This window comes from Fomitopsis serialis, assembly GCF_022376445.1.
Source record: "Fomitopsis serialis strain Sig1Antser10 chromosome Unknown B0H18scaffold_124, whole genome shotgun sequence".
Taxonomy (NCBI): Eukaryota; Fungi; Basidiomycota; class Agaricomycetes; order Polyporales; family Fomitopsidaceae; genus Fomitopsis; species Fomitopsis serialis.
The window spans coordinates 18,700-31,601 of NW_025955084.1; the positions used below are offsets into that span (position 1 = coordinate 18,700).

Here is a 12,902-nt window from a genome sequence, read left to right on the forward strand (position 1 = left end):
TTAATGTGTCCTGGCTTGCAAATGTGGAAGCTCCAACAATGTTGTGATTGACCATGCAGTCAGTGAAACTCACCTGGCCAGCATGATACCAACAAACACATCCCATATCATGCAAAATTATGAGTACCATGAACTGCACATAGATCTACCCATGATAGTACCCATGGTACCCATGATACCCATGCAAAACCCATACCCATGGCATGGGTATGCAACGCATGTGGGTATGGGTATGGGTATGCCCTCAGACACCCATGGGTACACCCATGCTATGCACTATTTGTAGGTTCCTACGCGCACAGGAGCGTAAGCACTCACTTGCAAATCATGGTTTGCGCTCCGAATACAAGTGCATCACTGTTGTCTGTCATTATCCCATGGATGAAGCCGAGTTGGTTGAGGAGGGTGAGTTCAGCTTCCGCCTCCCCAGGAGCCTGCCCAAAAGCATGAAAACAGCGTCTTTGAGAGACACCCATAGATCACGCACTGTCCGGTAGTCAAACCCAAATGCTTCGATGAAGCTCTTCATCGCCCCGAGCATCCAATGCTCCGTAGTTATCACCCGTGTCCCATGTTTCTTTGTGGGTCGCTGTGGGCCATCGAAAACGAAGGTTGCGTGAACAGGCAGGCGCAGGAGCCGCGCTAGTCAGAAGAACAGCGTGCGCAACTCAGGGTTCTCGCCTGACTGTGCATGCCCAACCGCAAATGTCCGTTGTACCTGGTGAAACCAGATACTTCGCTACATGAGTTTGCATCGACATCGACTCGGACAGCATCGGAGACATACCTGGCATCAATCCCAAGCCTGTAAACTCGCTCTCCTCGGCGCTGTTCGAACCCTTCGTGTATGAAGAAGTCTTCGACATTGTGAAGAGACGATACAGGTTTGAATACCTTCCATTAAGGTGCTATGAGTCTCGTGGACGAAAGTTGAGAGCAACGGACGTACATCCCATAACCCAGGGACACCCATGGCTCTGCTACTGTTCGCGTCGCTCAGGACAGAGTGACTGATCACTGTGATGTGTTGCGGGCTGTGATATCCAGTGAACACGAGCCCCAGAGAGGGAGTAGTGGAGGCTGGAGTAAAACAGATGTGCGGATGTGTCCGAGGATGAGGACAAGCCAAGGCATAGTGGTGAGCATTCCGATCGTGTCTGCCGGCCGAGGGGACACAAATCTGGGACCGTAAAGTTGACAGTTTGCCCACCCTTCGTGAGGGGATTTGGCGGGGGTGCCCGCCAAAAAGCACCTTCCCCTCAGCCATCTTCGGACTGCTGGATTTACGGTCCCAAGGCATGAAATTTGCGTCCCCCCGTGCCTGCCCAATTCGGACGAGCGCCTCGCGGCGTTCTTTGTCACAGTGGCCTGCCTCGTTGTCGGCTATGGCCTCGAAACACTGGGTGGGCGGCGCTCTCTCGCGGAGGTGGTGGAATCCTGGGTCTCGAATTGTGCGTGTATTGCGCGTTCAGAGACTCTGTCTACGACATGCAGCGCACCATTTCCTCGCCTTTTGACCAGCCTCATTGGCCTGTGTCCTCGCGCTGCACCTGCCGACACCTGCCGACTCCTTTCCTGCCTGCGGGATGGTCCACCAGCCCCTGCTCTCCTCCTTGTCGTGCGTCACGCACCCCGTGGTCCCTGCTCCACCACGCCACGGAACGTGTGGTGCCCAGACCGGCTTTTTCCCGCCTTGCCTCCGCTCCCGGCACCCGCCCTGGGCGCTTCCCTCGCACTTCCCTTGGCACGTAGCAGGACCGTAAATCTAACTGTCCTCAGTGTTACTTCTAATGATGTGACCGACTTCCTAGTTGGTGTGGGCTCACCCTACTCTCAACCAGAAATTTGGCTACTGAGCTCAACTCAATGATTGTGTATTTTTTCTCATATTTTTCTCATATTCCTGAGGTTTTTTAACATACCTCCTCACAAAAATCTAGGTCATTATGGCCCATACAGAGTGAGGAGGGCTTGTCAAATGCTAAGGTGGCCGAGATCATGACCCGATATAGTAGTGTGGCTGAAAGCCATCAAAAAACTCGGCATGAAGAGCTGAGATTGGAAAATTACTTTAAAGGGGAATATTTGTCAGCATCCCAGCCAATGGGAATGTTCCAAAATCCCTTTTGAGTGACCGGAGTTGTCAACAGGCCGGGAATTCCGGCCTGTCGACGACTCCGCTTCGGCAACGGGCGCTTAACTGAGCGCTTAGTAAGCGACGTAAGTGTGCACTGTTTCTGCAGCAAAACTGACTTGTTTGGGGCTCAAGAAAGTCCCAGACAATCGGATAATGTTCTAGAAGATCTGTGGAATATCCCTAAGCATCTTAAAAATAGAGAGAACCTCAATACATGGTCATTCAGTAGTGGGAAGTCAACACAGGCATGTTATGACAATATTTCCCCACTCATAGCAGTGCTGTGCACATTCCAGACACACTCATGCTGTGTGGACTATGTGCATGGTCTATACAGGTCATATCAAATGTGTTTCAGAGACAACAACCTATTCATATTTGGAATCACTTTGCAATTGCCCACAGAGGTTCTCTTTTCTGGATTATGAATATATAGGCAAGGCATGCTGGTTATAGACTCTGAGGACTCTATACAGAATCAATTTCTTACATACAGCAGGCATCATGGATTAATTCAATTGTACATAATATTCCCAGATTTTATCAGCATTTTCTGAGCCCAGACTGAGCAGCTGAATGGAAACTGCCATTTTTGGAAGGCCAGCTTCCCTATATAGCAGATCCCAGATGTCAGAGAATCAATGGGCAGTCTATAGGCTTTGATAGAGTCACTTTGGTGGTTAAGAGCAGTGCACTCATGTGTAAAGAGGCATATGTGGGTTTTTGAGTTTTGTGGATTGTGCCATAACCACTGAAGTTGATGGGCAAGTCACAGCCGCTACAGACTCTATGACATCATACCTATCAGAGAGAATATTTTGGAGATTTGTCGTATTTGTGAAGGCTACAGTACAGCAGATACATAGACTTGAGAGCCTTTGGCCAAATACAGTAAGGCCAGTCAGAGGCTAATTCCCTAAAACAGCATATTTCAGTGGAGTCTGGGAGACTACACTGCAAGATGACTCGTCCACAGGTCAAAATTTTGACCTGTGGACAAGTGAATCTCACATGGCATGTGGCTGAGCCTATTGCACCAGACTCTGTGTTTCTGCTATCCATCTCCTCCACAAGTACTCAGCATCACACGTAAGTCCTATCAACCCACAATGGGACAATAGTGTTATCTAATGTTTTGCTCATTTTCCTGCCATTTATGCAACACTGTAAAGGTGATCTATCATCAACTTCCCAAACAGGCAAGGGATCTACCATATATGGTGATTTTTCATATCTGGTAGCCATAGACCCCTGCATAAGATTGTCAGCCTGTAGGACTCTCCAGTAAGGGCAGTAAATTCAAAACAACATTTGTACATATGCCTCTGCATCACTTGCCTTGGTCAGTACACTGTGAACAAGCACTGGGATACCTAATTTGGACCTCCATACCTGTGTGCAAGGAGCATTGCATGGGAGTCAATATGCCGAGATTTCTCCACATTCAATGTGCTCTAGTCAGAGTCTAGACAGTGCTGCTGACCACATTGGGCAAGCCATCAAAAAACTCGGCTGAGATTGAATGATTCCCTTAGAAGGCAAGGTTTGCCAGTCGTTCAACCAATGACATTGCTCCAAAATCCCTTTTGGGTGACCTGAGTTGCAGAGAAATGCAGGGCTGCAGTTGTATACAAGTCCGCTTCAGCAATGGGCGCTTAATGGGCGCTTAGTAAGCGGTGTCAGTGCAGACTGTTACTGTGTCAAGAGGGCTTGTATAGACTTGAAAAAAGCGGAATATTCAGAAGATATTCAGAATGAATGAGGTCAAATCCTTATAGCCTTCCATGATACAATTGTTGCATCAACTAGGGCAGTATACTCAATAACACAGTGAGATTCACATTCAGGGAGCTCATATAAGCCTATGATCACACTTCAGACAGTGTCTCTGCAGCATACAAAGCCTGACATCATAGTAGCATGGATACATATGTATGGATGGCCATTATATATCCCCAGATTGTGTCTATGTGTCTATATGCCAGCTACATGCCACAACTACCATATAGAGTAGGTGTCCTGCCCAAAGAGGAAGTAGGACAAGATGTGGTGCCCATGGAGGTCACAAAAATGCAGAAAATCTGTCAAATATACAGAAGCACCCAATAGGAGAATCTGAGTGCTTGGTATTGTCATAGGCATCACTACACCATGTAGATGGACTACAACATGTGAAAAGAGGGTCAAATGGCTCATTGTGGCTGATTTTGGCTGTAGTGCAGCACCCACTGAGTTGTACAGTGTCTGAATCACATATGTATGTCATTACAGACATATGGAACACATCTGAGGCACAAATAGGCACTTTGACATCTGCAGAGCATTACTGGATTACTGAGCAAAGGCAATAATGATTCCATGTGCAAGTCTCAGTGTAAGTTTGTGCTCTTCACAGACAGTTTCCTATGAATATAGCAATGACACACAACATGGTGGCTTACTTGCTCAATTGTAATCTTGCTCATGATGGAGCATGTCATGGTATGAGATGGAGGCCCTGTATTTTTGCTTTGTTTTATCCTATTTTTGCTCATTTTCTATGGACTTGTACTGTACGCTGTACGATAGACTTTGCCTGGAACAGCTTTTGGACTAGTCACGTGACACATCACATGCTAGGGTTCATCTTGTAACTTGTTCATCATGTGGTCTTGCTTATGTAACTTATCATGTGCCCCGTGGCAGTGCCTAGCCACCTGACTCGTTCTGACTCATACGTACACATGACCTCAGTTCTTGGATCCAGCATAGGTAGACCTGCCCTAAACCTAGCTAGTATATATAGTGCCCTGTACGCTGCCTAGCACTCCAGCGCGTACTCTTGGAGTTGCTAGGTAAGCACTTCCCATTGTACTAAGTAGAGTGCAATGTAACTAACCTTGGAGTTGCTAGCCATTGTGTTCTACGCTGTCTGGACTGTTGTTGACTTTGGTCCAACACCTTGAGGTCAAGTATTTTGTTTAAGTTCTGTTTCTAGTTGCATCGGACCTAGCTCCGCGACAGAGCACTGAAATCAACAATGTAGATAACCCAGATGCACAGAGTCTTTGGGCTGTCAGGCAGCAACTGGACAGTGAAAATTGTATATAATGAATTCTTCACACCTCAATGTGTCTAAACCAATAGGATCATACTGCCAGCTATGGCCCTCTCCCCAGCAAGTGCTTGATAGCCATTATATGCATGGACTTATGACTGGATTTAAACATAACAATTGTTAAACCTGAAATGTTTGGATAGTGGAATAAGTAGTCTAGACTCACTATGTGTTCTATGTCTTGTTACCTGGATCAGAATATCCCACTGAATACATTGGCAAGTATGATGCCACAAATACATTACTCACTTATTGAGAGCCAGCCTGAATCTTTGGTATATGACCATTGTGTGAATATAACTCTTGGGTAGATTTCCTGAAGGAAGGGCTGCATCATAAGTGTACTATGTGAAAGCATGGCAGAGAAACTAAACCTCAATGGGTAGTGAGGCAATCTATTGTCCATGGGGTGTGTGTGATAGTAGGTATCAGCAATACTAGAGCCATGAAAATAAGTCACAAGGCTTAGCAACCTTCCTGGGATGCTCATCCATGGACCTGACTCTCCTCCTCTCTTAGTCTGTGATTCCTTCATAGCATGTTACTGTCAACACAACTTGAAATATACATTTCTATACATAAATCAGTGCAGTGGGCATAGATGTTTGTAGCTCAGGATTTATATTGAGTAGACATTGCCAACAAATGAGGGCATGTATAGATTTTCCAGGTTATGTTACAGCTAAAACTGCCAACTGATGACCTCAGGGATCTGGCACAGGCATGGTGATGACTATCCAATGAAGAGCAAGAACCTGGAAATGAGAATTTTGTGAACAACATCTCAGTTGTTTCCTTTCATAGCAGCATGCAGTCTGCATAAATCTTGTAACCAGCCCAGACTTGATCTAATGTGTGGCACAATACTGCCAGAGCACTATGACCACCCATATGTAACTTATTGGTGCTCCATGAATCATCTGCGGAGTTTGGGAATTCTTCTGAACCTACAAGGAGGTGATTTGACCTCAGAATGAGCACCTTGCACATCTTTGACCACTTTCTCAGTGTCACATGGCCCCATGTCCTAGAGTATATGGTTTGTAAACAACAGTCACATCAATGCTTTTGGAGGTAATAATGTACATGTTCAAGCTCTGTTTTGTACTTCATGCCCAATCTAGGGAGCTATGAAGGCTATGGAATGTATGAGAGGGCAAATGAAAGAAGAGCTATCACATAATCAAGATTACTACCTATGGTAAGTACCGTTCCCAATTGGGAATTTAACACTGGGCAAGGCTTTATGGGCCCAGTAAATTCTATATAAATGGTGTAATATTCAGAGTGCATCATTGCAGCACCAGTTCAAACACACTGATTTATGTAAGGCAAGTCATCAACCAGCATACATGCATTGTATATGTACTGAGTCCAACTCTGGATATACTTACTACTTTGAAGCACTAAGGCTGCTGATGCTCCTTCTCATGAAGGCCAATTCTAGTATTGTACCATTGGCTACATCAGGTATTTTCTGGGGAAAATAGTAGGACCACTGTTTTGTAATCTTGTATATATATCAGACATATTGGGAGCACACCCGTGGCTGTGTCTAGTGATATTGTTAAATGTGCATACTCTAACTCACCAAGCCATGTATGTACTGGATACCTCAATGTCACATTGGCTGAATGCTCAGATAGCTTTGCTCTCATCATAAGCAAACCAGGATACCATGGAGTGACTACAGGTAACAACCCAATGTGGCACTGTATTTTGAAAGCCAACTGGCAGCCTTGTGGCCTTCAATTGAGATGATGTAGGTCTCAAATGACTTCAAAATACTCTAGGATAGCTGTACCGAGGTTGTCACAATTTACTGGGGATTTATGCGATTTTTATGGCCCCAAAACAGTGGGTTTTGTACTGAGAATGAATATTCTGCGCATTTTTGACCGCATTTCTGCAGTCACATGACCAATGATGTGCGGTCGCAGCAGATGCAGCAAAAACACCGCTGTGACTGCTGTGACCCCACATCATTGATCATGTGACTGGCTAGACCCAGTGGCCATTGTGCCTTTTCTGGTACAACAGAGACATGTATACAAAGGTAGTGATGTGTAGCTAATGTGAACCATGGAAATGTACATTTCAGGCAAGTTGTGGGAGGGCTTATTGCACAAGAAGTATCACAAAGCTCACATTGCCCCAAATGGTGAGAAACTTTCCAAATCCAATAAAGTGAATGTCCAGTGCTTCATAAATGGCAGATAAATCAGAAGATATTCATAGAGCACTATGGCATGTTGATGAGGCCTGTGATGTTTACAACATGTTACCATATATGGAAGGTGAGCAATAATACCATGTACAAGCATGAAATGAGCAGTCCTTGCCCATTCTGAGCTCTGTTGTGGTATCATAAAGCATTTTCATGATGTCTGACACACATTGCTATACTGTATGGGTTGTGTGCTACATGTCTAGGGTGAAAATGAGCAGTTTGAATTCTGCAAAGTCTCTTGTTTTTTTTTTTGTATTTTGCATTTTCTGGCCTAACTAGCCACTATTGGGGCACAACAAAACTACTGTAGACTCTATGAAACAAGGGCTACTAGTTGACTATATAATTGCCATACCCATTTGTGTGTTAGGGCTCGTGGGCTTGGAACCCTAGATTCAGGGGCTGGGCTGCCTTGTGAACCTCAAGGTTGGTGGTCGCAACACGACCGGAGGGGAAAGGGGTATCTAGATTAGATTGTGAACTGATAGTGTACATCTCATCTTATCTCCATGTACCTAGTGATCTGACTTCCATTTTGGGAAGTAATCTACTCTTCTACCTGAACTACCACCTTGTCCGCATGTGAACCCTTTGCACCATCCGAGTTAGTTCCCCTGTCCTTGGCTAGGCTTGTCTCCCCGCCTAGGAACTCCCCTCGGCTTCGGCTCATTGCCTTTGCCCAGGACTCCCCCTCGACTCCGCCCAATAGCCCCCAGTTTAGGACTCCCTTCTGGACCCAGCTTGTTGCTGGCAATCCAGGACCTCACCGCGCTCTCTTATAGCAAGGCTCGTTGCCCTGCTAACAACCCTAGCAGGCTCTCCTCGCCTTGCTAATGACCTCTAGAGGCCAGATAATGGGTTATCTGTCCCTAACATTGTGGGTGCTTACTGTTGCAAAAAGTGATTGAATATATTGGAGCCCAGTGCCACTGGCAAGGTCACATGCCATGTTCATCACTTTCCATATTGGGCTCCAAGCTAGATGTTACAGGAGCCCCAAGTCCATGGGGAATTGTCAGCCACTGCACTTGTTTGGGTGTGTTGGTGCAAGTCGCGTTGTCTGGGAGTCTGAAATTTCAAACTCAACTAATGTGAGCATAGTAAGTGTTACTTATCTCTGCTTATCTGGCACTCAAACAGTCATGTGCACTGTGGGAAAAACCTGCCACATTGGGCTCCATGCCAGGTGTTACATTCCCTCCAGTCATATCGTAGCGGCGCAAGCGCCGATCCCCGACTCCTGCATGGCACACAGCTATTATACTCAGCCTGCCACAGCGGCACCATAGTATATTATGTGTGTATTTTAATATTGTAAGTACCATCGGAATGGTATGGAGACTCAATTGGAAGCCCTCACACCCGCGGCGGCTTCGCCGCCCGGGCGTCTCGGGCTTCCACGAGTCTGAGCCACACGGCGAACTTACTTACCGTAATACATACTACAGTACATGTGAGGGCTCTCAACATAATAGAGGCCCTCCTACCTTTGGGAGGACTTATTCGATGGTCAAAGATCCAGGCATCCAGACGCAGCCAGAAGCACGGAAGGATCCAACCACCTCGAGCTGCCTCGTAAGACACTCGAGCATTGCTGCGATACCGCTTATGGGAATTATGAGTCACGTGTTTCCCACGGAGGGAGCGGCATCGCCGGCTGCGAACGACTTATGGTCGACAAAGCCCTCCTCTCTCCCTCCGGTCGGAGTCGGGGAAGAACAATTCCTTTGTACGTCAGGGATCGTAACTCATGTCCACATATTCACTTGTGGGGGAGTGGGCCATGGCTGGCAGTATGATCCCATTTGTTTAGACAGATGTTAATTTGTGAAGAAGTTCATTATTTCCCTGTTGCACTATCTAGTCACTGTGTAGTAGCCCAAATATTCTATGTACTGGTAGGCACTGCACCAGATATTACTACAATGCACCATGTGTAATCATACCTGCTTCTTAGAACATAACCAATGCTGTTTCAAATGACACACATGTTCACTCCTGGGTCTATGATATTATTTTGCCACTTTCCAAATACCATCAAAGAACCTGGTATAAGTAGCTGTCATTTTATAGTAACATGTAAAGTAAAAATGTTGCAGCCAATTGAATGACCCAAAGCCACTTATTGACTAGAGATATAGAAGATGAGCATTCTATGTCTTCTGACAATTTCACTATAGTATGGCCCCTTGTAAGCAATGTAAGTCTGTACTACTGCCAGAGCAACAATGTCTTTTTTTTGAGCCCAATCAGTAGAGAAATAACAGTATACATTGAACAAACAGGCAACTTCATGCATGGTACAATTAGTCCTTGCCCATGAACAAGCCAAGAGCTGCCTACTATATCTCCACATCCCAAGGACCATTGCATGACAATAGGACCTGGTATTACATCTGGCCCTAACATGGGGTAGACATTAGATATGCTCCAGGCAATTATCTATGAGGGATCAACAACTAAGCGTAGCACCATCATACCATGTAATTGGCACTGTTTCACACTGAGAAGATGAGGCAAAGATATGTTTATATTAGTACAATAGAGACACTGACATCAGGCTATGTGCATGAATCAGCACAGATGTTCTGTCATGTATCAGCCTACAGCAGTCAGCACAGGATGAAGCTATAGGAAGATCTGATTTGATCTTATCTACCATTCATCCAGCACTGCAGAGACCATCAAGAACTGTGATATACATGCATGGTAAGTTTGCATGTCTGGTGGCCCCACTTCATGACATTGCTAGCCTATAGAATTTTTCAGTAAGAGCAGTAGATGCACAACACAACTTGTATAATGTCTCTGTTTCACTTTGTAATGTTAGTACAGTGTGAACAAAAGCTAGAATCCATCATTGTGATGGCCATGCCATTACACAATGGACATGCAAACCAGAGTCAATCTTATGAAAACTCTCAGTGTTAACTGGGATCTTTGTGCTGCAGGTATTCATTATTGAGTGATCATGGCCCACATTAGGGGACCAATTACTAGTGACAGCAAGTAGTACAAGGTCAGTGGAATCATACATTATCTTTCCTTTTGTCTGCATTTTCTGAGCCCAAACTCAACAGGTACTTCAAACTTTCCATTTTTGGAAGCTCAGGTATCACAATACCAATATGTACAGAGGTGTGTGTATTTCCTGTCTCTTCGTGAATGGTGCTGTAGTTGTATAAATATATGAGAGGTCTTACTATGTACAGACTCTATGATGTCACATATCTCACTGGTGATATTCCCAGTTACTTTTTGCATTTTTGGGAGGCCATAGCACAGCAAACACAGTGTCACTGATGAGCTGGTATTCAAACTGAGCCCCAGAGTTTGGCAGCCTGCCATTTCAGGTCCTATTGAACAATTGAACAAAACAGAACAGCCTAGGATCCTGTTTGGAGTTGCCAGTCCCTGACAGTTGAGGGTGATACTGGTGCTCACAAGATGGACCAAGACTCACTGAACAAGTAGTTTGTATCATGGGAAACTCTGCACTATCATCACTTTTCTATGTAGCCTCAATAGTGAATCCAATATGAATCTATGGTACTCCCTGACTTGTCTCTGATTTGTCTGCTATTCATCCAGTACTGTAGAGGCCATCCATGGCCAACTTCCCAAAGGGGCAGGGGACTAACCATATATGGCAGTTTTGTATGTCTGCTTCAGAGACTCCCCCTGTGGAACACTCTAGTAAGTATGCACACAAAGATCTGCCCATATGCCTGAGTACCACTTATTATGGTCAGTACTCTCAATGATACCTGTCCTGGGCACTCCCATCCATACAAGGAGCATCCCATGGAGGAGTAATATTTTGGCATTTTATCGCATTTAATGGGTCCCTAGTAAGAGCTCAGTTAGTGTGGCTTGAAGCCATCAAAAAACTCGGCATGAAGAGCTGAGATGGAAAGATTACTTGAAAAGGGAATATTTGTCAGCATTCCAGCCAATGGGAGTGCTCCAAAATCCCTTTTGAGTGACCGGAGTCGTGAATTCTGGCCTGTTAACAACTCTGCTTCAGCAACGGTCGCTTAATTGAGTGATTAGTAAGCCATGTAAGTGCATACATACTGTTAATGCACTTGTTTTGGGCTCGAGAAAATGCGGAATAATCAGATAATATTCCAGGAGATATGTGGAGCATCCCTGAGCATATTCACAAGTGGAGAATATTGCCCTATATGGTCATTTAGTGCTGAGATATCAAAACATGCACATTATTACCATGTTTCCCCATCAATAGCTATGCTGTGCAACTTCCAGACACACCCATGCATTGTAAACTATGCACATATCTATACAGGCAATGTGTTTCAGAGACAACAAGCCATTCATATCTGCACAGTCACTTGTGATTCTCTAGATGTTGTCCTTTGTTCTCCATTCCTCCAATGTATGATTAACCTTTTGAATGATGGGCTGTCAAATGGGCTTATTATCTCTATAACCTCTATAAGATTTGATTAGATTTCAGTCAGTGTATCCCTGTCAAATGCCACACAATCATGCATATGTTTCTCTGTTTCCTGAATTTCAAACAACCGGGCAAGTCATACTAGTCATATATTGAGGGGGGGGCCTCCATACATGATTGTTTTCTTACATACAGCAGACATCACAAATGATTCCAATCACAAATAATATTCCCTGATTTTATCTGGATTTTCTGAGCCCAGATTCAATAGGTGAATGGGAGTTACCATTTGGGGAAGGTCAGATACCCTATATGGCAGGTCTCAGATGTCATAGAGTCATGAAAATACATGGTATAGTGATGGCGTCCATGTAGAATAAAGGAGAACACACCAGGACGCATTCCATGACTTGGACAGGGCAATGGAGCTCAGAATAATTTGCAGAAATGCGGAATAAATTCCAAGCTCAACATAATCAGGCAGGCTGCCGAGGTTTTGGGCTGAGTTTGAATCTCAGCCACAAGCTCATTAGTGGTGCTGGCACTGCCACTAAAATGGGGAAAATTCCCTATGACATAATCTCTGCAAATAGGTATGATGTCATAGAGTCTATAGCTGCTGTGACTTGCCCATTACCTTCAGTGGTTATGGCACAATTCACAAAACAAAAAAACACACAAATGCCTCTGTGCACATGAGTACATACATTTTCACCTCAAAAGTGACTCATGTGAAGCCTATAGACTGCCCGTGCATACTGTACTTTTTCCGACGTCATTCTCTTCAGTCTACCATTCTCCATAATGTTTGCATCTTCAGGGATTTGAACCCCTGCACTCATCCGATTTTTCACTCCTTCGTTGATTTCGACTTTGTGGCTGTTTCTACTGTACAGTTATGGTCGCCTTACGTAACGCACACCATAGACAGTCCGCCTTGTTGAGCTCTCTAAGTCCCTAAGACTTTACAGAGCTCGACTTAGGCCTTTGGAATTGCTCTGAGGCGCACTGCAGCCAA

At 45.0% G+C, this 12,902-nt stretch overlaps 1 protein-coding gene across 1 annotated transcript; it reads right to left on the bottom strand.

The window, feature by feature from the left end:
- Positions 1–314: 314 nt before the first annotated feature.
- Positions 315–640, bottom strand: B0H18DRAFT_885230 (PIN domain-like protein; the record flags this gene model as incomplete). Its single annotated transcript, XM_048041063.1, has 2 exons — positions 315–434; positions 488–640. Coding segments are annotated over 2 exons (273 nt in total), but the record flags the coding sequence as incomplete, so codon positions are not given.
- Between the last annotated feature and the right edge of the window lie 12,262 nt (positions 641–12,902).